Below are 24,335 nucleotides of genomic sequence, written 5' to 3'. Positions count from 1 at the left end.
GGATTTTTTTTGCTGCAACATGAGAGATGAGCAATGAGCACCAGAGAAATGATTAGGGTTTTCAGAGATTCTTGGACATGGTTGGGAGAAAGACTCATAATAAGCAATCAGGAAGGACATTAGTTGAAAGTGATGGACTTAGGCCCCGTTTGGAAGAACTTATTTGAGCTTATCTGATAGCATAAGCTCTTATGCCAGTGTTTGTGAGACCTTATGCAAACAGCTTATGGCCTGCCCCTAAGCTGTTTTGAGCTTATTTTTATAATCTATTCAAAATTGCTTATGAAAAAGAACTTATTCTTATATATAGCTTATTTTCAATTTATTTCAATAAAAAAATTAAAATAGCTTATGTATTAGCGCTTATGACCATAAGCGTTTAATTAAGTTGTGTTTCCAAACGGGGTCTTAACCCAACATCCACAACATTGAAAATTCTGCAAAGTGCAAACTTCATATGGTCCCATGATAAATTGGACAATTGAATATCATTCCACAGCCCAAACTTTGTTTGAAAATTAATTATTTTGTATTTTTGTTACACATTAAAAAATCGAAAATTATTTTTAAAAAGAATAATGATTATTTGTATTTACATTAGTTGAAAGTGATGTACTTAACCCAACATCCACAAGACCACAACATTGAAAATTCTGCAAAGTGCAAACTTCTATTGGATTGATGGGGGAGCAAGGATATCTTCATATGGCCCCATGATAAATTGGACAATTGAATATCATTCCACAGCCCAAATTTTGATTGAAAATGAATTATTTTGTTACACATAAAAAAATCGAAAATTATTTTAAAAAATAATAATAATATTAATTATTTGTATTTATATTTAATTATGTGAATTAAAAAAGATGACGTATCTTAAGGAAATTCATGATCAAAATACTTGGCAAATTATTTTCCACAAAAGGAATATCTCATATTTTTTTATATTAAATTAATGAGGCATTGAAAAGTCAATATTATACAATTTTTTCATCAATCAGATCAATTATAAAGATTTTCTTATGTTAACACAATTTCATATACAAATATTTCCAAAATTTTAACTTATTTATAACAAATCTAATTGGTTGATATGGTTAAACAATAAGCATATACCTCTTTCTCTTTCTCAATTACCCTTAATAATACAATGTTTTGACAGACCCTTAATAACACAATTATTTTCAAGTAAATTGATTTTCTAAAACATTTTCGATTCAAATCCATGTAATAAAAATAAATAGCAGTATTTAAAACACCCAATATTTGACATTAAAGACAATTAATTACAAAGAGAAAGGGAATTATTATTAATCTTATTATTATGACAAATAAAATATAAAATATTAATATAGAGAGAGGAAAGTGTATTATTCTTCTCCGCGTTGTTCAGAAACTCGTCTCTGCGGCGATTTGTTTCTCCTCCGTTGAACCCTACCTTCCGATCTGCGTTTGGTTAGCTTCTTCAATCTCTCTTTCGTTGCTCATTCAATCGCATTCCTATACTTTCGATTCACAACTTTTCCAATCTTGGAAGCTTTTTTTTCATTTTTTTTTTTCGTTTTGAATCTGCATCTGCAGTATCTGAAACAGTTTTTGTTTTGATTAATTAAATTTTCATTGTTTTTATCATTATTATTATGAAATAAACTGATCGAAGTTGTTATTATTATCTGTGCGTTAATTTTTGTTTGAATCGGATAGTTAATTTCTCAGTTTTTGATGATGTTGTTGTGATTTTCATCTGTGAAATTAGGGTTTGGATTTGACAGTGGAATCATGTTTGGTGTCATAAGGCGAAGGGTTGCTTCTGGCAACACGTCTACTTCGGTATGAGCTCAATTTTCTTACTTGTATCTTGTGTTGAAAATTGAAATTGAAATTGAAATTTGAGTGTTGGTTGTGTTAATTCGTGGACTGAAGTTGGAATTTAAGTAAAGCTTGATGCTTTTTTCTGTTCTGCGTTTGTTTCAGTTGGTGGGTCAGTCACTGCAGAAAATCCGGTCTGGCTCATCTGCTCCTGCTAGAGTCTCTTCCATTGTGGAAAGAGAGGTGCTTTTCTTTATTTTCAGCATTCTTCTTGTTTAAAGTTTTTATTTTTATTTTTTGCAGATTACTTGATAGTTGTTTTTGCAATATCTGTACTTGATAACTCAGGCTTGTTAATAGCGCGCCATAGCGGCACAATAGCCCTATAGCGTAGGGTTCACCACTACTCCACTATTCACCGCTATAGCGCCGCAAAAGCGCTCGGAATAGCGTTTTTTGGGCTTGCTGCTACGCTACGCTATCCGCCATTAACAACCCTGTGATAACTCCCTATGTGCTAAATGGTTGTAATTTTGTTTGTAAAAAATAAATTTTGAACTTGAAAGATTCTCATGTTCATCTGGGGCTTTTCATTTTCTAACTACTACCTGTATTATGACTTGTTTCCTCCCGTGTGTGTCCGAGTTTTATTCAAGTTCTCTTATGTGATGTTTGAGTTTTGTTAAAAATATGAGTGGACACATTACCCAAGAATGATTGCTTAATTTCAACATGATAGGGTTGGGTTTCCTTTTCTTTCAATTAAAGCCTGTAAAGTGTTCTAATTACGAATTGAGATATAGCTTCATATGTGAACTGCCTGATTTTGTTCATCAGATCCTGCTTAGTTTATGGATCACATACATAGTAATTTTCTTCAGACAACTTATTCAATTTGGAGCGTGTCTTATGCTTAATTATTATTTTTACTGTATTTTCTTGCACTCGTTTCTCGTCTCTATTGAATTCTTCTGTTCTCTAAAAATGTGTTTCTCGTAGTGGTTAACATTCATTCTTATGTCATTTGCTCTCCCTGCTGAAGTGTATAATTCATACAAGTTTTTAATTATTATTTTTAACAGATCGTATTTCATTCAAGAGGATGTGGAAATGTCCGGAACTTTTGTTATATAACACCTGGTAATTTCTGGTGCATTACTTTTAAAAAGTGTTAGCTGGTACAAATTTAAATGATTTATGCAATATTCCAATTTATGTCATCAATTTTTTTTGCTGTTGCAGGAAGCATTAATTCAAAATCTATAAGGTTAGTCACACCTTTTATTAGTCACATGCTTTAAATTTTTCTTTAGGATTTCTTTTATTTAATTTGCAAATAATTGGTTGGCTTATAACTTCAACAGTTCAACTATGAGTCAGTAAGGGCGGACTTTATTTTTCGTATTTCTTAAACTATTACATCAAAACCTGTTTACTGTAGTTTTGGAAATTTTTAAAATCATCAGAAGTCACGAAACATACAATCATCAAACTCTCCAACCATACCTACAAGTGGAAAAGATAGTTTGGACGCTTCAACAATGTTCTTATGGTTTAAATGAAGAACTAGAATGAAAATAAAATAACTTGGAAATATTTTCTCTTTCTTAACCTAGAGCGCATAATAAAAAAATTATAGTAAGAAAATAAAAGAAAGAAACTATTTTCAAAGCTGAGTAAACTCTAAATTTTCATTGTGATAATGTCAATTTTAGCATGACTTCCTTGTCCTCTATCTGTTTTTAATTTAGTTGCAAGCGCACATTTTCTTTAACGTTGCTAGTGCTAGCTTATGAGCTTAAACATGCACAATGTTTATTCTTCTTCGTATAAAAACCCAGGAGTTAAATTAGGTGATATTATCAAAGGCATTGGATGTCCAGAGATACAAGTCTAAATGCCAATTAAAAAAAAAAAACAAAGCAGAAAAATCTCGATGTATTTTCTGTAATCTTCTTGTTTCATTTGTACTCAAATCAAATTCTGTTGATGAACTTTTCACATGGAGTTTGGGTTGAAACAATACCACATCAATTTGGCTACAGTCCTTTGTGTATGTGCAAATATAATCATGTGAGAATGCAGTGTTATGAGTTTTTGCTGATTCTGATATTCCCGTCCATTAATTTGTTAGTGATAATGGTAGTTACTTACTGTCTCTCACTGTCAGCGGCCCTTTTCTGATTTACTTATTGCTATGCAGGAACGTTTTTCCTCAAGAGGCTTCCGCGCAAACATGGAGGCGTTCGTTTTCTTCAGAAAGTGGTGAGATTTCAATATGTATATCAGATTTCTGTCATTCAAGTATTTTATAGTTCAGGTTTCTCTTATTCATGATGGATAGCTTCACACATGTCATGGTTATTGTAAGAACTAAAACTTTTTTGGAAGAGGAAATATTTCACAAAATTCAAGGTTATGCTGATAGAGTATTGCATTTGTGTAACTTCTGAAATTTTAGGCACTGTGTAATTAATTTATTATCACAGAATATGGAATATGTTGTTTGTTTGAAAAGATAGATCATCTTTTTTAAGATCCAGTATTTTGTGGAATGAATGGCAGTCCTTCGGGGCTGGGTTGTTGATATTATCATGGTTTTGCGGTGTCATGGAAAAACTACGTGACTACATATAAATTTTAGAAGTTCTTTTTTAATTCCTCATTTCCTGGGCATGATGTTTACCGAGCATATCTGTTGGAATTTTGTGAAAATTTTAAGATGCAGTTTCATTTTATAGTGAGAGTCCAAGGATTTTATGCTGTTTATTTGATGTGCTTTTGTTTGCTAAAAAATTATCAAGATATCAAATGTTGTTTATTTTTTGTGATATAGGAGATACGGTTGATGTTGTTGTCCCTCCATTGGCTGAATCTATCTCTGATGGGACCCTGGCAACATTTCTGAAGAGTATGTTAATTAATTCCTTGTACAAGTTTCTTTCCATGTACTTGTTATTTTTTATGGTTATTGGTGACTGACTGTCATCATGTGTTTCCTTTTGAGCAGAGCCTGGTGACAGGGTTAATGTTGATGAACCGATTGCTCAAATTGAAACAGATAAGGTGTTATGTTGAAACAACATGCAAATGTTGGTGTGGAAGATTTCTATGGTTATAGGTGGATCCAATTTTCTTTATTCCTAAATAATTCGTGCTGTATTTTTTTTTCTTTATTAGGTCACAATTGATGTAACAAGTCCTGAGACAGGTGTGATTCTGAAGGTATGTTTAACAGGTTTAAAACATTTTTACTCCATCAAGCCACACCCCATAAATAATAGAAACTATAATTCCTGTCTCTTTTTTTAACTAAATTTGACTTGGGTATCTATCTAATGATTTGCAGCTTTTAGCCAATGAAGGGGATACTGTTGAGCCAGGTAACAAGATAGCAATCATTTCAAGGTCTGCTGATGCTACAACTCATGTCGAGCCATCTGAGACCAAATCTGAGAAAGCTGCTCCTCAACCTGCCCAAAAGAGTAGTGAGACTGAGGAGAAGAAAGCACCTAAAGTTGAAGCTGCTCCTATTACAGAGAAGCCCAAAGCGCCTTCTGCTCCAAGGAGCTCTCCTTCTGAGCCACAGCTTCCTCCTAAGGAAAGAGAAAGACGGGTGAGTCACTGTGATTTGTGATTGTTATACACTCATACCTAACTGAATTATGTTCAGCAATCTTGAAAGTTGTTTTGATGTCTTCCTTCATCATCAAAGGTTCCTATGACAAGGCTTCGGAAAAGGGTTGCTACACGATTGAAAGATTCCCAAAACACATTTGCTATGCTGACTACCTTCAATGAAGTTGATATGTGAGTTTCATGGATTTTCAAATTGGGGTAGAAGCATTGAACATTGCCTATTACACCTTTGAATTTGCATATTGGATTTTGTGAGCATGGTCCCCATGGAAAAAAACTATTCTTAATTTAATGAAGTTTATGCTACATCTATGATGCATTCCAAGTTTGGTATTAATGACGGATCAGTATAACATGTTACATATTCTCCCAAATAGCACATGTCCTGTTACACGATGTCTTGTTGTGCGTTTCTTATATTTTGTTGTTTAGACGAGGAGGGAGGCACTGGTATACACCAAACCAATACATATTTTCATATTTTTTTTAGATCTATTCTTGATTTTTGCTATATTATTTTACCTTAGGCCACTCACATGTTTCTATGTGTTAACATCAGTATCATGGGGCATGACATTGCCAATGACTTAATTTCAGTGATATAAAGAAAAATCAGTTCATATGTAGATTAACATAATAGAAAAGGGGTGATATTCCATTTGTTTTTTTTAATGTTATTTTTCTGGTAATGACCCTATCTAGTAACTTGCCTTTGTCATTCTCTCCTTAATTGCTCTGCCCTTTATGATAGGACTAATTTGATGAAGCTCCGTGCTGATTATAAGGATGCTTTTGTTGAAAAGCATGGAGTCAAATTGGGACTTATGTCCGGGTTTATCAAAGTATGCTTTCAAATTACTGAAGTATAGAGCAAATGGACTTTTTATTTTAATTTTCTTATGTACTTACTTTGGTCTCCCTTGTCAGGCTGCTGTAAATGCACTTCAACATCAGCCGATTGTAAATGCAGTCATTGATGGGGATGATATTATATACAGAGATTATGTAGATATCAGCATTGCTGTTGGAACTAAGAAGGTTTTTATCAGTCAACTTGACCTTTTCTCATTTACAATGTTTATTATGTAGGAAAATCATTGGGGTTGGATGCGTTATACACTTGTACGTTTTATGGAAACTTAACCATTTCACATTTCCCTTTATTAATTTATATTGACATAGATGGTCTGCATAATTTTACATTAAGGAGCTAATTAACAAGTTTATATTGTCTAATTTGCATTTTTCGCTCGTGCCTGATGTGTTTAAACTACAACTAATGTAATCCTTTAATTGGCTTACCAGGGACTTGTTGTACCAGTTATCCGCAATGCTGATACAATGAACTTTGCGGATATAGAGAAACAGATCAATGCTTTTGCAAAGAAGGCAAATGATGGAGCTTTATCAATTGATGAGATGGCTGGAGGCACCCTTACAATATCAAATGGTGGTGTTTATGGGAGCCTTTTGAGTACCCCCATTATCAACCCCCCTCAGGTTTGCAAGTTCTACTAAGATAACCCTTATTATGGTTTCTCTTCTATTTTAACAAATATTGTTCGATTTATGACAAGTGGAAACAAACAATGGCCTCATTTTTTGTCATTCATGGAAATGCATACCATATTTGTCTCCAGTTACTCTTCAAAATGAAATTTGTTTTCATGGTACGATCAATATAATTCAAAACATCAAGCCAAACCCTTTGAATACAGGCTAAAGAAATTTCTTTGATAGTTTTTCAATCTAATCAACAGAGTAGTAAGATTTGGATAATTGCTATTATGATGCTGAATAATTGTTAGCAATTTTGTATAATTGAAATTGAAACTATCTAGAAAGACATCTCATGTGGTTGTTGTTTTTGGCAGTCGGCAATCTTGGGCATGCATTCCATAGTGAGCCGTCCTATGGTTGTTGGAGGTAATGTTGTTCCAAGGCCAATGATGTACATTGCTCTAACATATGACCATAGAATAATTGATGGAAGAGAGGCAGTGTTCTTTCTGCGACGCATCAAAGATATCGTGGAGGATCCTCGCAGGCTTCTGCTTGACATATAAAGTGAACCTCATGTTCAGTGGAGTAAATTAAACCTCTTGAATTTCAATTACCATAATGTGTACCCTTTTGCTTGGGTCTTGAATTGCGGCGTGATTTATAATTTTTAATGAGCAAACTCTTTAGGATCATGTCCTAGTTTTTTTCTGATATCAGTTCAGCACGTTTGTTTTCTTTTCCCCTATTCCTTATTTAACATGAGGATCACAGTTTTTGGCACAGAAATTGTATGAGACTACTCTGCATATTGTAGGGATTGTCCCTAGAGTAATAATGGGATTTAATTTCAGTAGTACTATATACTACCACATGTCCACTGGATCAATTTTTTTAGGTGCGTTTCATAAATTGATGTCCTGGATCAGAGTGAAGTGAACCCGAGGAAAGGAAGATGATTGCAAGACATAATAAGCATGTTGGCCAATGTTTTCGTTAAATCATGTGTCAACTTTTAAATCAGCACTAGATTGGAATTTTTAAAATATTAGCTGCAACTTGTCAAAACCGGCATCTACCACATTAGTACTTTTGTTTATCTTATGTATCACATATACAATAGACTAGTGTGAAGGTGCTTTTGCTTACGTAAATTTGAAAAGGAATCAGGTCAAATGTCTTTGGATAGTGAAACCAAGGTTAAATATTCTAGGAAAAACCCAAAAAGGTAGGTATTGTATTGATCCAAAGCTTGCAATCCATATTCATTTGTTCTATTCTTATCAATGTTGCCATTGATTCCTCTTGTTTAAAGTTATTCTCTACCTCCTGGGGTCTTGGAAAGCAAAGCATGACATAATTCCTTGCCTAACCTCTTGAGTTTACAAAGGCAGGTGCTACAAAACACATGGTACAAAAAAACACAATAAAAGTTTGTTTTTGGTCCTGGCTCTCATTTTACCTTCATCACAGAATTCAAATATTCAAAAGTATTTCAACAAAGATGATACAACTTTTATTTCCACTTTTGGCGATTGAATTTGCCTTCATCCTGTTACTATCTTTTGCAAATCCATTGCGGAAATTGGTGGTTAAGGGGCTAGACATTTTGAAGCAGGGGAGGGGTCCCGTAGTCATAAACACTGTGGCAGCAACTATGTTTCTGGTCTTAGGCTCCACCATATATTCTATAATCCAAATCAATAAGCGTACAAAGGATGCTGGCATGATTAATCCAACAGAGGAGGTTCTCATGGCACATCATCTCTTGGAAGCATCTCTCATGGGTAAATATTGAAAAAAGAAAAATCCTTACTTCCTGCAATACCTTTGTTACTATTTTCTGTCACAAATATAGCTAGTAGAAAGATCTTTTATATGCGAGTAACAGAACAATACACTATGATCAAGATTAAAAGTTATTAAATGCACATGACCAAATGTTTTAATCATGACTATTCATGAGGGGATATATGATATGAGAAAGACTTTATAATGTAAGTGAGATGAAGGTTGAAATCATCAAAGTTTCACACTAGAAGCTTACACACAAATGTAGCAATTCATTCTTTTCAATTTTCATTCATTCAAACCAAGCTACCATATGAGTTCAATCAATGAATACAGATTTCTCTTGAACCACTGTTTCTGATATATTATATCCAGAACATAATGAATTTCAAATCCTATAAAATGTTAAAATATTGGGCAGGATTTTCTCTATTTCTTGGATTGGTGATGGATAGACAACACTACTATATTAGAGAGATTACTTTACTGAGGAAGAGCTTGGAAATAGCTAAGAAACAAACCCACAGCCGTGAGCCGCCAAAGATAAGAGAGGAAGAGGAAACTGAGAAGAAAAAGGACAAGCAGGAGGAAACCATGAACTGTCTTAAAGCTTGAAGATGTGGCATGTACTTGTATGAATGTGCAGTGCTAATAATTGAATTGAATAAATGTATATAATTGTCCAAATTCTGTTTGTAGTTTATATGAATAATTTATTGCATTTTAACTTTTAAGCAACAATTATAGAATATAAAGAAATTTCAAATTTCTGTCTTCTGATATCGGTAGAAGACTAGAAGCTATGGACAAGCATTTCTACTGTGGGAGTGGTTTGAGAATAAAACTCCCCCTATGTCCAATTTATGTTGTGCACAGAATCCACAAAGTAGAAAATCATAATTGGTGAAAATTAGAATACCATGTTTCCTTACTTTTCAGCATTATGTTCATCAGTGCAAGTTCTTAAAGGCAATTGGCAATATAAATATGGCTTCTTGTTATGTTTAACCTTCCCTTTTTCAGAAAAGCTTAACCTTAACCTTCATGCTAGTTGAGCAAAAATCAGAAACATCCACCACAAAATGTTGTAAAATTTGCAGTGTTCCTAATTCTGAAAGATGCCTAGCTAGCTTGGATGCATATAAATTTTGCCTTCAAATTAATACGTTTATCTTATGAGTGACAAATAAGTACCTTATAAAATGTCTTAATAAGGGGATACTAGTAGGTGTTGTATTTTCTCTCATAAACATAATATAATATATTATGCTCTTCTACTAATATAGAAGGCATTAAATCCAACACACAATATCATATGTAACAGCAATATCAGATACAACTTATACTGACACATGAAAAAAAAGACACAAACTTGAACCAAGGAAAGGTAACTATCAAACACAAGTCTACTAAAGTTTACTCCATTGAAGGTGAATTTTTGGGATATCAAGATTGGTGGTTCTAGGGCTGTGGTGGTTTTTGCTCTGGTAGTCCAGGAGAGGGTAGTGGAGCTAGTGGTGGTTGTGGCAGTGGCGCTGGCGGAAGCACTGGCTTTGGCTGTGGCTGTGGCTGCGGCTGTGGCAGCACCGGCGTAAAAGCACACACGCCAAGAATGCACAACCTTCCAATGGGGCAAATTTTCCCACATCCACCACAGTTGAGAGGGCTCAAGTTTGTGTTGGTGCAGAAACGGTTGCAGCATCGATAACCATTTCTGCATCTGACACCACACAATCCACAATTGGTTGCATCTGTTTCCACATTCACACACCTGTCATAACAGCACACATATCTTGCTGGAATTTCACCTTGGCTACATATCCATGGTGCGGTAGTACATCCAGTGATGGGGGGTATTTGGTTCACAACAACACCATCATTCATCCTTGGTGATGATGTTGATGTTTCAGTATTGGTGGCATTTCCATTCAGTGGAGCTGCTGGTATTGAATTGCCACCCTCTATGTTGATCACAAACAGCAGCAACAATGTCACAAGTGAGAAAGATAGTGCTTGGGGATTCATGGTGAATTAGTGATGAGAATGGTAGGATTTTGAAACATATATATAGGTTTATGCAAAGATAAATTGTGTTAGTAACAATCTTAAGGAACATGCTTTTCTTACATGTATGGCATGAAAAGTTGGCCTTGTGTTATGGTCAGTGAGCATTTTCCATGTTTCATTAGCTTTGTGCTTGGATTGCATTGTGAGTTTAGTAGCTTAACACTCAAGTTTTGATTAGTCCTTGAATTAAGGTAGCGTAGAACCGTAAGTTAAGTGCTAACTTACTTGGACTCATGCTTCTCATGGATTCCCTAGCCATGAGCTAAAACATTGAATGAATACTAATTCACATGAAAATTTCAATGCCTTTTAGAAAGAGTACTAAATGTCTAAATCCATGTCCTGTTGTTATAAACCTTTCACGCGTACTTACCCCATTCGCCCATCAAAATTGTCATGTTAGGAAGGAAAAATGCAAGAAACACGAGGAATGCCGAGGTGGCAAAACTCGGTTTGGATTTTCTAGTGTCAAATAAATGTCAAATTCATGCATTTAAGGAATGTGAGTCATTCGATCAAAAATCAAACGACTCAGATGATTCTTCAAAATCAGATGGCTAAGATAAATTCGAAATAAGAGTGATCAACCAACTCAAATTCTTTGATTGCGTGAGTTTAGGATTTACTTACCCCGAGAGAAAATCCAAATTCAGCAAAAGTAACAATATTATTTGGCTGAAATCATGGAAACATAGAATAGTTAACTTCAACTTTTGTATTCTGTATCGTTACTTTTAGCAATTTACTTTACGCGCGTTGTATCACATGAAGTAATGGTAAGCTGAATGTTGATACTCAATTTTAACTTTGAATGAAAAAAAAACAACAGAAGTTGCAAAATCAAAATTGGAAAAGAAGTATCCAGATCAAGTCATTACAAGGGTAAGCTCGTAACATTTTGTTACATACTCTTCACACTTTTTTGATTGATCCGGTTGTTAAAATGGTACTCCTTCCGTTCATAAATAACTGATATTATTTCTAATTGAATTTTGTTTCTAAATATCTGTCACTTTATAAAGTTCAAAAAAACATTAATTATATTTAACAATGGTACCATTTATTTATTGGTGATAGAAAAATTAAAAAGTTAGAATTAATAAGATATAAATGTTATAGTAAGAACATCTACAATGGTACGTATCTAATGTTAAATACATATTCATATGACTATTTATTACCATTGGAGTACATATTCAATTCTAACATGATAAAAATGAGTATGTATTTATTACAAGCACTAGACTTGAAAAGTGAGCTTGTAATTATTACAAGCACTTAGAATTAATATAATTAGATTATAAATAAATGAATATATATATATATAAAGCACTATGGTCGGGATCTGGACTGGTAGTACACTTTGAACTAAACTAAAATGAAAGCTCTTCTGAAAACCTTCTAGGATTATTACTATTCAGACTTATGATCATCTCTGCAGCGGAGGCGTTGAAGGCAGTAAGTCCCTGTGTGACCCCCTCTAGAAGCCCCTACGGACGCCACCACGGAGGGGCTTCTAGCAGAAATTTAAATTGCAGAAATTAAAAGACAGGAATTAAAATAGGAGGCTCAGCCTTCCATAAACAGAATAATAAAACTGGAGGAAATATATTACATAATCATAGGTTACAAAAACTGAAATTTAAAAATTGAAAAACTGAAAAGATTGAAGAAAGGAAAATTGAAAGAGAACTTACAGAAGGACTCTCAGTGTTTTCTCTCTCTATAACTCTCTATCTAGGCTATGCCAAACTCTGCCTAACAAAGCTCAGAAGATGCCTATTTAAAGAAAAATTTGGTCACTGTTTGAATAGTTCCGGTTGAATAGTTCCGGTAGACGGTACTATTTGACGGGCACTATTTGCTACAGTAAAAAGTTCTACTGTTGCTACAGTGGAATACAATAATTGAGATTGAATTATTACAAAACATAATGATAAAAGACGACAAAGCTTTAGCAGAGGTCATCTTCACTTGATTCCAGTGTTTCCGGGACAAGATCTGACCCGAAAGAAGATTGTGAGGAAGTCTTCTGCTGAGGGGCCTTTGAGGATGAGGCCTGCTCCTTTGGCTCTTTTTCTTTCAATAATTGCAGAGCTGTTTGGAGATTCTTCAGCAAGTCTTCTTCTGTTGAAGCTCCTGCAAGGGCCGCTGTGATGTGGGCCTTTTGATTGAGCAAGAGACTAGATTGCGGATTGGCATGCTTAAGGCACTTTTGGTTAGACTTAAACCACTGATTGACATTCTCCTTATGAGCTTTGGAAGCATTAAAGACCTTCCACCATTTGATTAAGGGTTGTTTGTGGAGAATTGGTTGGGCTTTTGTCTTGAGACCATAACGCCAGGCAAATACCCAAGAAAGGGAAAAGATTGTGTAAAAATTCAAACAATCAGGATAATTGTTTAAATCTTTATTCCAATGCTTTAAAAAATGATTGTAACCCTCAAGAACTTCAGAGGGAAAGATTTCCGTAGTAGGTCCAAAGAAATCCCACCAAGAGTGAAACCAATTTGGAAAAGAATATTTGTTGGACCATTTAAAATAAATGAGCCAAGAGTGTTTGAAATTCTGATTTTGTAGACCAAGGATTGTATTCTCCCAAGCTTTCATATAGTCCCAATAGTTGAAACCTACAGGGTCAAAGTTCTGAGAGAATTTTTTGTAACCATTTGGATTAGGTCCAAAGTCAGTGGGACGAAGGACACGGAGAATTTGGAGTGTAGAATGAGTGATAAGGGAGTTATCAGATTTATCCCTAAAGTGTTTGATTTCTACACTGTTTGTATCTATAAGGATAAACTCATAGAAAATTTGGGATTTGTTTGGGTGAATGGGATCAAGGTGATTTGGGAAGAGTTTAATGCCAATTTTGTTGGCAAGGTCGACTCCTCCAGAGCTATCCCACCATTCTGGTTCAATAAAAGTTTGGAATTTGGAGTTTATTTTGGCTAGATAACCGGTATTTTGGTTGGGTTGACTGGGTTGAGCAACAACGGGTTTTTTCCCGCAATGAGTTGCTAAGGTTTTGGTTTTATCAATGATGGCTTGGAGAGATTGAAGGTCATCATCTTCTTCTGTCATGCTAGCCCAGGATTTTTTGGGTAAATTGATGAGTCCCTGAGGAACATTATCCAGGCCTGCTTGTTTGAGGGCAAGGAGAGTTGGAATTGATAAAGCATAATCTGCTTTGGTTTGTTTTGGTTGGGGAGATTGATTTTGAGCAGTGGGCTCAGATTTTTGATTTTGGACAGTGGGTCCAGATTGATGGGCAGTGAGCCCAGAGAGGATTAAGTCAGAAATTGTAATACCTTTGTTCTTGTGAGAACCTCTGCCTCTTCCTCTGGATGAGGAAGAGCCTTTGGAGGCCATCTTATGATCTGCCCTGCAAATATTCACGAGTGAGGAAATCAGGGAGAGAATTTGAAGATCCTTTTATATATTCAATTTCAAAGTCAAAAACACTTAAAATAGCTTGCCATCTGGCGAAGATATGTTTTGAAGCTAAGTTTTTGACATCTTTTTGTAAAATCTCTTTGGCAGATTTGCAGTCCACCCGGACCAAGAATTTTTGATTGATCAAATCAGATTGAAATTTTGAAATAGACAAAACGATTGCTAAAACTTCTTTTTTGACAGTAGAATAATTCTGCTGAGCAGGGTTCCAATGCTTTGAAGTAAAAGCAATAATTTGTTCCTTGTCAGAAACCTTTTGTTTCAAAATGCCACCAAAACCAATATCAGAGGCATCAGTTTCAATAATTTTGAAAGCTTGAGGATTAGGGAGATAAAGACAAGGGAGATTCTTGACACGAAGTTTGATTTGTTTGACCACATTGGTATGAATATCGGACCAAGGTGGAGGATCCTTCTTGAGTCTATCATGAAGGGGTTTGATTATGGTACTGAGTTGAGGACAGAAATCCGCAACATAATTGAGACAACCCAAGAATCTCTGTAATTGGGTTTTGTCAATGATTTGATCAGGGAATTTATCAGTGAACTCGATGGCTCTATTGATCGGAATGATGGTTCCTTGGTGGATATTGTGACCAAGGAATCGGATTTTGGTTTGGAACAAACTGACTTTTGTCTTGGAAACAACCAAGCCATTCCTTTTGATTACAGAGATGAACGTATTGTGATGTTTGAAATGTTGATCAAGAGTTTGGGAAAAGATTAGAACATCGTCAATGTAAACAATAGTGAATTTGGAATAAGGATTGAAGATTTCGTTCATAATCCTTTGGAATTCAGAAGGGGCGTTCTTTAGCCCAAAAGGCATAACGTTCCACTCATACTGCCCAAAAGGAACAGTAAAAGCAGTTTTATACCTATCCTTCTCTTGCAATTGGATTTGCCAAAATCCAGATTTCATGTCGAATTTTGAAAAGACCTTAGCATCATGCAGTCTGGCTAAGAGATCTTTCTTGTTGGGGATAGGATATCTAATCCAACAAAGGGCTTGATTGAGAGGTTTGTAGTTAATAACCAGCCTAGGGGTTCCTCGTTCTATCTCAGCTTGTTTGTTGACATAGAAGGCTGCACAGGACCAAGGGCTCTTACTCCTGCGAATAAGTTTCTTTTCAAGGAGATCATTGATTTCCTTTTGGCAGAAATGAAGAAGTTCTTCATTCATTTGAATAGGTCTAGCCTTGGTTGGGATCTGTTTGTCTGAAAATTCTTTTTCATAAGGAAGTTCCACCATATGGCTCTTCCTTTCCCAAAAAGCGTTGGGTAGATCAGAACAGATGCTGGATTGAATATTTTCCAAAATATCCTCAATCCTTGATTTAACAGAAGGTTGTTGCAATTGTTCCTCAATGGTTCTGTAAGAGATTTCTTCCTTGAGGAAGTTGATCTGCTTCTCCTTGTAGGATATGACGTTCAAAGTCTTATCTATGGGAGGTTCAGAGAATTTGAACAAGATAGGTTGTCCAAGATGCTGAACAGTGATGCCGTTTTCGTCAGTATTATAGGGGAAGAGTTTCTTAATGAAAGGGGTCCCTATAATGATTTTTTGACTCAAATTTCTGACTAACAGAAATGGAGTTTCGATTTCAAGACTACCATTTTTGATGATAGCTGAGGGGATTTTATACTTGATCTTTAGTCTAGATCCTTCAGCAGCGCTGAGCTTCTCAGTTGTTTTCTCAAAATATCTGGTGGGAATGAGTCCCTCCGAGATACAACTGGAATCTGCCCCCGTGTCATAGAGGGCAGGGATTTCGAGAACAAAATCTCCAATGAGGATTTTAACATGGATAAAGAATTTCTGAATGGTGACCTGGTTAATATTCTCCAGAAAGTCTTCGCAATTGTCGTTAGGAGCAGGATTGGAATCAGGTATAGAAGAATCATCTTCTTCATAATTTTTAGTCAGTTTCTCCAAAATAAGTTGCTGACTTTTTTGGATTTGCTTGAGACTTTTGACCTCAGTCTTGAGGGAATTGACTTCAAATTGAAGGTCTTGAATAGTAATGGGCTTGACCGTAGATTTCTCAAGACGCTTGAAAGTATCTCTGAGATTGAATTTATTGGTGGTTATAGGACTTTTGGGAGGCCTATCTTCAAGAGTAGATCTGAGGCGTTCCAAATAGATTTTCTTTTCCTCAGGATCAGGGATAAAATTAATAGCTCTGAAGAGAAGATCTTGTTCATTGGTCAAAGTGTTGATAGACAAGGTATTGACGGAAGATGATGATTGAGAATCATCATTCTGAATTTGATTTAGGTCTTCAGAGACCTCAGAATCCGAAGGATTAGATTCTTCTTCATCAGAAGTTTGAATGAGAAGATTGTTGATCTTGTCTTCAATTTCAGGTTCAAGATGAAGCTCAGAGATTCTCTTTTTGAGTCTGCAATACCTGCTAATATGGCCCGGCTTGCCGCAGTTGTAGCAGGTAACATCTTTTCCTTGAGAGGGTCTAGTCTCAGGAGGATTCTTTGGAATTTGCGAAGATTGGGGTTTTGATCTAGGCTTGGGTTTCCTATGATCATTCCTGCTAGATCTCTTTCTCCATTGTTGTTTGGGAGGAGGATCTTGCTTTCTGGGTTTAGGTTTCTTGGGACAACCTTGAATTCCAAATTGTTCGCAGAAAGTACCCAAATCCCTGCGATTTTGAGACTTCTCCTTAGTGAGTTGCTGTTGGATTTTGTCATCCTGACAGATTTTGAGAGCAACTCTTTGAATGATAGCTATGAGCTGTCCATAACTAAGGGTGTGATATGGGATTTCTCCCCCCGGATTTTGGCTTCTAAGTTTCTCACGAACTTTGTCGCCAAAAGATTTAGGAAGACCAGCCAGGAATTTCTCTTTCCAGAAGGCTTGTTGGCTGTCTTCACGGGTGTAAACTCTGGTTAGGAAGGTATCTTTATACCACCTGAAATCACCCAAAGATTTGCACTTAAGATTGGACAAAAGATCACCAGATCTGTCCTTGATGAGGGAAGGATCTCCAACAAAATGTTGGGCTATGGTGAAGATTAAGGAGTTGACGGCATCAGAGATGAATTTGCCATCTTCCATGATAGGATTACCTTCTTCATCAGTCTTGACAGCAGTCAAGATCTGATCCTTCTCGTCTTGAGTGAGATAATTATCCCACCAACCTTTGAGCTGGCCACAGAAACCAGCAACCAAGACTTCAACGATAAGAGATTCAGGGCAATTGTTGGCGGTAACATAGGCAGTGGCTACCATAGTCATATTTTGGAGGATTTTGGTGATACCATACTCATTTTCACCATCAATGTTCCATTCATAGACATTGTTGGCACTGAAGCTTTTGAAGTTTGAAGATTCTTCTAAAAGAAGATCAGGAGCAGTAGCTCTAGGATAGTAGAGCTTGGTTTCTTTTCTCCACTGATTCTTAGAATTGTGAATGACAGTATTGACAGGAATACTTTTGATAGATTGAACGTCAGATTGAATATCAGAATCAGACTCAACCTTACCATCTTCAATATTATTTAAAGAAGTAGAGGTATTACGAGTAGAAGTACGAGTTTTTGGAGGAGGAGGAGCAGTAATAGTGGGATTAGAAACTGCTTCCGGAGTAGGTTCCGGAGTCTCAGGAGGTTCCGGAGTCTCAGGAATAACTTGTTTGAGAAGCTGAAGTTGCTCTACCACTTTTTGGAGGAGCTCATTGTCAGATTCCTTTTTTGCTCGAAGAGTTTGAGCCGAGTGTTTGGAACGGCTACTGATTTGAAAAGGTTTGAAAAGGGGTTTCTCAAGTTGACATCCTTTAGAGATATCAAGATTAGAAGAGGAAGGTTCAATCTTGACCTTTTCTTTTCCTTTCTTGGAAGAGGAATCCTGTACTTGGGATTCTCCAAGAATTTGAAGATACTTATTGGTGTAATTGGATTGTTCCATGAGGTCTTTGATGTCTTTTCCAGTGACATCCCCTTCTTCTTTTCTAGTCTTGAAGGGAGAAGCTAGGACAGCTGTAGATTGAGCTCCTTTAAGAAGGAAAGGAGTTTTAGGTGGCAGGTTAGAAAGGGTTTCTTTTCCATCTTTATGCTGCCATTTAACCATGTCAATTTGGAAGGGGTAAGATTTCCAATTCTTGTTGGCATAATCTTGAAACCATTCGAAAAAGAAGATGTTTTGCTGGGTTTTTTCAAGGAACCCGTAGAATTTTTCTTGGATCTTCTTTCTCTTTTCACCCTGATACTTTGCAAAGAACCATTTTCTTTGCTTAGTCCATCGGTCAGAGTAGAAATCTGCTTTGATACTTTCTTTGTCGATGACAAATTCAGTAGTGATTGCTCCAATGAAATCAGAAGTTTCTCCAGGGGTTTCTAGAGAAGAATACGTTGGAGATAAGTTGGATTGATGATCTTCATCACCCTTGTCATAGGTGGTCTTGACAGGAGTGGTATTGACATATCCAGCCAAATGGATAGTAGATCCGTCATGTGAGAGGGAAGGTCGAGCGCTAGACTCAGGCTGGTTCCTTCTAGTCATAGAAAAAGATCTTCTGGACATGGCAGATTGGAAATCATTTGAGGATGTCCTAATAGATCTAGGGATAGAGAAGGAATTTCTCCTATCAAAGATAAGATCTACTTGACCAGATTGGTGTTGGACGATTTCACGAAACTCAGGAGTTTCAACAGGTTGGGCTGGAGTAGCCTTTTCCAAAGACCATTTCTCTGGAAGGGTGATATCACTCCATTGGATGGTTTTGGGAACAATAACGTTTGCCTTATCATAATCTGTAAGGAAAAGAGTTGTTTCTCCGGATTTCTCACAATTGGTTCGCAAGAAATAAGATTTGATAGAGTTCATTACCTTGTATTGAACCCTGTAGATCAAAGAGATTGGTATGGAATCTTCTTTCATATCAAGGCCGTGAAGCTTGATATTTAGGAAGAGAACGTCAAGGATGTTTTTGTCTTCCAGACTGACAGTTAGATCTGGAAAGCAATTGAAAAAGATTGGTCCATTACTCAGGCTGGTTTCAACCGTTCCTAAGAGGGAGTCATGGAATTGATTATGTCTAATATCCCTAAGACAAAGAAGAACAAAGATGTCCAGAGACTTCCTAGTTAGGGGTTTGAGACCAACTTGAACACTACCTATGTGAAGATAGTTGAAGTTCTTGCTGATATGATCTTTGACGCTTTTCTCAGAAAGCAGATGGATTTCTTCATTATCAGATCTGAGCTTGTAGGTTTGCTCAACGGTTTTGATGATGAAGTCTGATCGTTTGAAAAAGGATTCGTTTGGTTTGTAGATCTCAGCATGAGAGATTTTAGGGATTTCCCAGTTGTCGAGATCTTGATTGATATCTTCAAAATGAATTTCTTCTTTGAAGACAGATTTGGATAATTGATTGGATTGATGAGGATGATCGATAGAAGAAGAAGAGGGTTGGGAAGATCTGAAAGAAAGCTTAGAAGAGAAAGAGCGAAGCATCATAGAAGACAGACCTTCCTTACCCGTAAGTATCATCGCCATCACCTGGTTCTATAGAAACAGATAAATAAATTAGAAATATAAGTTAGGTTCTACGTTGTTCTTAATAGTTGAGCAGTATAGATCTGGATCAGACTTAAGCCACCACAAAAGAAACTAAACAAGGACATTAAAAATATTCAGAACTTAATAACATGTCTGTAGTATGGCCAATATAGACTTACTGCCACACAGGGACTTACTGCCTTCAACGCCTCCGCTGCAGAGATGATCATAAGTCTGAATAGTAATAATCCTAGAAGGTTTTCAGAAGAGCTTTCATTTTAGTTTAGTTCAAAGTGTACTACCAGTCCAGATCCCGACCATAGTGCTTAATTATATAAGAACATAACAGAGAAATAACTTATATCTAACATATTTAGCATGTTCCTACTTCCCCATCAGGCTCTGATACCAAGAGGGGGTCAGAAGCAGAAGGAAGGGGATGAGATGAGGATTAAGAAGAGAAGTAGGACGCCACCACGGAGGGGCTTCTAGCAGAAATTTAAATTGCAGAAATTAAAAGACAGGAATTAAAACAGGAGGCTCAGCCTTCCATAAACAGAATAATAAAACTGGAGGAAATATATTACATAATCATAGGTTACAAAAACTGAAATTTAAAAATTGAAAAACTGAAAAGATTGAAGAAAGGAAAACTGAAAGAGAACTTACAGAAGGACTCTCAGTGTTTTCTCTCTCTATAACTCTCTATCTAGGCTATGCCAAACTCTGCCTAACAAAGCTCAGAAGATGCCTATTTAAAGAAAAATTTGGTCACTGTTTGAATAGTTCCGGTTGAATAGTTCCGGTAGACGGTACTATTTGACGGGCACTATTTGCTACAGTAAAAAGTTCTACTGTTGCTACAGTGGAATACAATAATTGAGATTGAATTATTACAAAACATAATGATAAAAGACGACAAAGCTTTAGCAGAGGTCATCTTCACTTGATTCCAGTGTTTCCGGGACAAGATCTGACCCGAAAGAAGATTGTGAGGAAGTCTTCTGCTGAGGGGCCTTTGAGGATGAGGCCTGCTCCTTTGGCTCTTTTTCTTTCAATAATTGCAGAGCTGTTTGGAGATTCTTCAGCAAGTCTTCTTCTGTTGAAGCTCCTGCAAGGGCCGCTGTGATGTGGGCCTTTTGATTGAGCAAGAGACTAGATTGCGGATTGGCATGCTTAAGGCACTTTTGGTTAGACTTAAACCACTGATTGACATTCTCCTTATGAGCTTTGGAAGCATCAAAGACCTTCCACCATTTGATTAAGGGTTGTTTGTGGAGAATTGGTTGGGCTTTTGTCTTGAGACCATAACGCCAGGCAAATACCCAAGAAAGGGAAAAGATTGTGTAAAAATTCAAACAATCAGGATAATTGTTTAAATCTTTATTCCAATGCTTTAAAAAATGATTGTAACCCTCAAGAACTTCAGAGGGAAAGATTTCCGTAGTAGGTCCAAAGAAATCCCACCAAGAGTGAAACCAATTTGGAAAAGAATATTTGTTGGACCATTTAAAATAAATGAGCCAAGAGTGTTTGAAATTATGATTTTGTAGACCAAAGATTGTATTCTCCCAAGCTTTCATATAGTCCCAATAGTTGAAACCTACAGGGTCAAAGTTCTGAGAGAATTTTTTGTAACCATTTGGATTAGGTCCAAAGTCAGTGGGACGAAGGACACGGAGAATTTGGAGTGTAGAATGAGTGATAAGGGAGTTATCAGATTTATCCCTAAAGTGTTTGATTTCTACACTGTTTGTATCTATAAGGATAAACTCATAGAAAATTTGGGATTTGTTTGGGTGAATGGGATCAAGGTGATTTGGGAAGAGTTTAATGCCAATTTTGTTGGCAAGGTCGACTCCTCCAGAGTTATCCCACCATTCTGGTTCAATAAAAGTTTGGAATTTGGAGTTTATTTTGGCTAGATAACCGGTATTTTGGTTGGGTTGACTGGGTTGAGCAACAACGGGTTTTTTCCCGCAATGAGTTGCTAAGGTTTTGGTTTTATCAATGATGGCTTGGAGAGATTGAAGGTCATCATCTTCTTCTGTCATGCTAGCCCAGGATTTTTTGGGTAAATTGATGAGTCCCTGAGGAACATTATCCAGGCCTGCTTGTTTGAGGGCAAGGAGAGTTGGAATTGATAAAGCATAATCTGCTTTGGTTTGTTTTGGTTGGGGAGATTGATTTTGAGCAGTGGGCTCAGATTTTTGATTTTGGACAGTGGGTCCAGATTGATGGGCAGTGGGGCCCAGAGAGGGGCTCACAGAGAATATATATATATATATATATATATATATATATATATATATATATATATATATATATTCAACTCTATAGATACTTTTAAGAGTTGTTGGGTTGGAGTAAAGTGGTGTAGATATTTTAGTGAGTATGATGGATGTAGATGCTCTAAGAAGTTACTCCCTTCGTTCCTATTTAACTGTCAACTTTGAGTGGAGACACACATATTAAGGATGTGATTAATTTTGTTGATTTTTAGAAAAAGTGAGGATTATTTTTCTATTTTACCATTTAAAGTATGTATCTCTCCTCATTTATTGTATTGACAATGACATTTGTTGTAAAACATAATTTAATGTTATCTTGAAATGCTAGTGGACAGTTAAATAGGAACAAAAAACTTTCTTCAAAGTAGACAGTTAAATAGGAACGGAGGGAGTAGATTGTAATTTTAATAAAATAAGAACATTAATTGTTATTACTTAATACTTGTGCAACAACCTTAAAGTGTCAGTTATATAGGAACGGGTGGAGTAATACACTAAACTTGTAGAGGTTGTGTTTTAATTGACAGTTAGAAGTTCTGTTTTCTACCTACCCTGGCAAATCACGCTTTTATATATGTATTTTTTTTTTTATCCTTGACGGCATCTCAACCTCTTTTGAGTGTAAGACTAATCTCGTTTAAAAAACTATATGTCATCACTCTTTCGTGTCTAGTTAACCTATCACTAGACCAACACTCTGTTAGTCATGCGTGAAAGAAATTTTGAAAAAACGTGAGTTTCAGTTTACTTCAACAAGTTCGCAAATGACAACTAAACGTTGATTGACTAGCTGTGATGCTATTAAATTTTGTCTTCAAATTAATAAGTTTGTCCTATGAGTGATAAATAAGTACTTTTTAAAATGTCTTAGTAAATTACAGAGGATTACTTGAAGGGGTTGTTCTTTCTCACACAAACATAATATAATATATTATGCTCTTCTACTAATATAGAAGGCACCAAATCCAACATACATATCATATGTAACAGCAATATCAAATACAACTCATACTAACACATGAAAACAAAGACACAAACATGAACCAAGGAAAGGTAGCTTCAAACACAAGTCTACTGAAGTTTACTCCATTGAAGGTGGATTTTTGGTGGTTCTAGGGCTGTGGTGGTTTTTGCTCTGGTAGTCCAGGAGAGGGTAGTGGAGCTAGTAGTGGTTGAGGCAGGGACGCTGGCGGTGGCACTGGCTGGGGCTGGGGCTGGGGCTGGGGCTGGGGCTGAGGCTGGGGCTGAGGCTGGGGCTGAGGCTGTGGCTGTGGCTGTGGCTGTGGCTGTGGTAGTGAAGGTGGTGGTGGCACTGGCTGTGGCGGTGGCAGCACCGGCGCAAAAGCACACACGCCAAGAATGCACAACCTTCCAATGGGGCAAATTCTCCCACATCCACCACAGTTTAAAGGGCTCAAGTTTGTGTTAGAGCAAAAACGATTGCAGCACCGAAAACCATTTAAGCATCTAACCCCACAAAATCCACAATTGGTTGCATCTGTTTCCACATTGACACACCTGTCATAACAGCACACAAATCTTGCTGGAATTTCACCTTGGCTACATATCCATGGTGCGGTAGTACATCCAGTGAGGGGGGGTATTTGGTTCACAACAACACCATCATTCATCTTTGGTGATGATGATGATGTTTCAGTGATGGTGACATTTTCATTCACTGCAGCTTCTGGTATTGAATTGTCACCCTCTATGTTGACCTCAAACAGCAGCAACAATGTCACAAGTGAGAAAGATAGTGCTTGGAGATTCATGGTGAAGTAGTGATGAGAATGGTAGGATTTTGAAACATATATATAGATATATAGATAACTTAGTAACAATCTTAAGGAACATGCTTTTCTTACATGTATGGAATGAAAATGTTGGCCTTGTGCTATGGTCAGTGAGCATTTTCCATGTTTCATTAGCTTTGTGCTTGGATTGTATTGTGAGTTTAGTAGCTTAACATTCAAGTTTTGATCAGTCCTTGAATTAAGGTAGCGTAGAACCGTAAGTTAAGTGCTAACTTACTTGGACTCATGCTTCTCATGGATTCCCAAGCCATGAATGAATACAAATTCACATGAAAATTGCAATGCCTTTTTGAAAGAGTACTACATCCATGTCTTGCTATGAACCTTTCACGCTACACGGTTCGTACCCCATTCGCCCATCAAAATTGTCATGTTACAAAGGGAAAATGCAAGAAACACGAGGAATGCTACTGTGGCAACACTTGGTTTGGATTCCCTTTGTCAAAGAAATCTAA

At 36.4% G+C, this 24,335-nt stretch overlaps 4 protein-coding genes across 4 annotated transcripts; 2 read left to right on the top strand and 2 right to left on the bottom strand.

Annotated features, from left to right (window-relative positions):
* Positions 1-1,333: 1,333 nt before the first annotated feature.
* On the top strand, positions 1,334-7,807 carry LOC130733093 (dihydrolipoyllysine-residue succinyltransferase component of 2-oxoglutarate dehydrogenase complex 2, mitochondrial-like). Its single transcript, XM_057585166.1, has 15 exons — positions 1,334-1,455; positions 1,757-1,830; positions 1,975-2,052; positions 2,892-2,949; positions 3,052-3,076; positions 4,013-4,074; positions 4,646-4,720; positions 4,820-4,875; positions 4,990-5,034; positions 5,159-5,425; positions 5,525-5,619; positions 6,200-6,290; positions 6,376-6,486; positions 6,754-6,948; positions 7,323-7,807. Exons 2-15 carry the CDS (start codon positions 1,780-1,782, stop codon positions 7,512-7,514), a joined length of 1,401 nt encoding a protein of 466 aa, XP_057441149.1. The 5' UTR covers positions 1,334-1,455; positions 1,757-1,779; the 3' UTR covers positions 7,515-7,807.
* Positions 7,808-7,953: 146 nt separating this feature from the next.
* Positions 7,954-9,437, top strand: LOC130733094 (uncharacterized). Its single transcript, XM_057585167.1, has 2 exons — positions 7,954-8,735; positions 9,161-9,437. The coding sequence occupies exons 1-2, from the start codon at positions 8,357-8,359 to the stop codon at positions 9,352-9,354; spliced, it is 573 nt and encodes a 190-aa protein (XP_057441150.1). The 5' UTR covers positions 7,954-8,356; the 3' UTR covers positions 9,355-9,437.
* Positions 9,438-10,200: 763 nt separating this feature from the next.
* Positions 10,201-10,764, bottom strand: LOC130732799 (protein STIG1-like). The gene has a single exon (XM_057584786.1). The coding sequence runs from the start codon at positions 10,762-10,764 to the stop codon at positions 10,201-10,203; it is 564 nt and encodes a 187-aa protein (XP_057440769.1).
* A 12,190-nt stretch (positions 10,765-22,954) lies between these two features.
* On the bottom strand, positions 22,955-23,872 carry LOC130731519 (chitin-binding lectin 1-like). The gene has a single exon (XM_057583827.1). It carries the CDS (start codon positions 23,836-23,838, stop codon positions 23,179-23,181), a length of 660 nt encoding a protein of 219 aa, XP_057439810.1. The 5' UTR covers positions 23,839-23,872; the 3' UTR covers positions 22,955-23,178.
* Between the last annotated feature and the right edge of the window lie 463 nt (positions 23,873-24,335).

This window comes from Lotus japonicus, chromosome 1 (genome assembly GCF_012489685.1).
Source record: "Lotus japonicus ecotype B-129 chromosome 1, LjGifu_v1.2".
In the NCBI taxonomy this organism is placed as follows: Eukaryota; Viridiplantae; Streptophyta; class Magnoliopsida; order Fabales; family Fabaceae; genus Lotus; species Lotus japonicus.
Note: the sequence above shows the minus strand (reverse complement) of the source record. Positions and strands in the feature narration are given on the sequence as shown.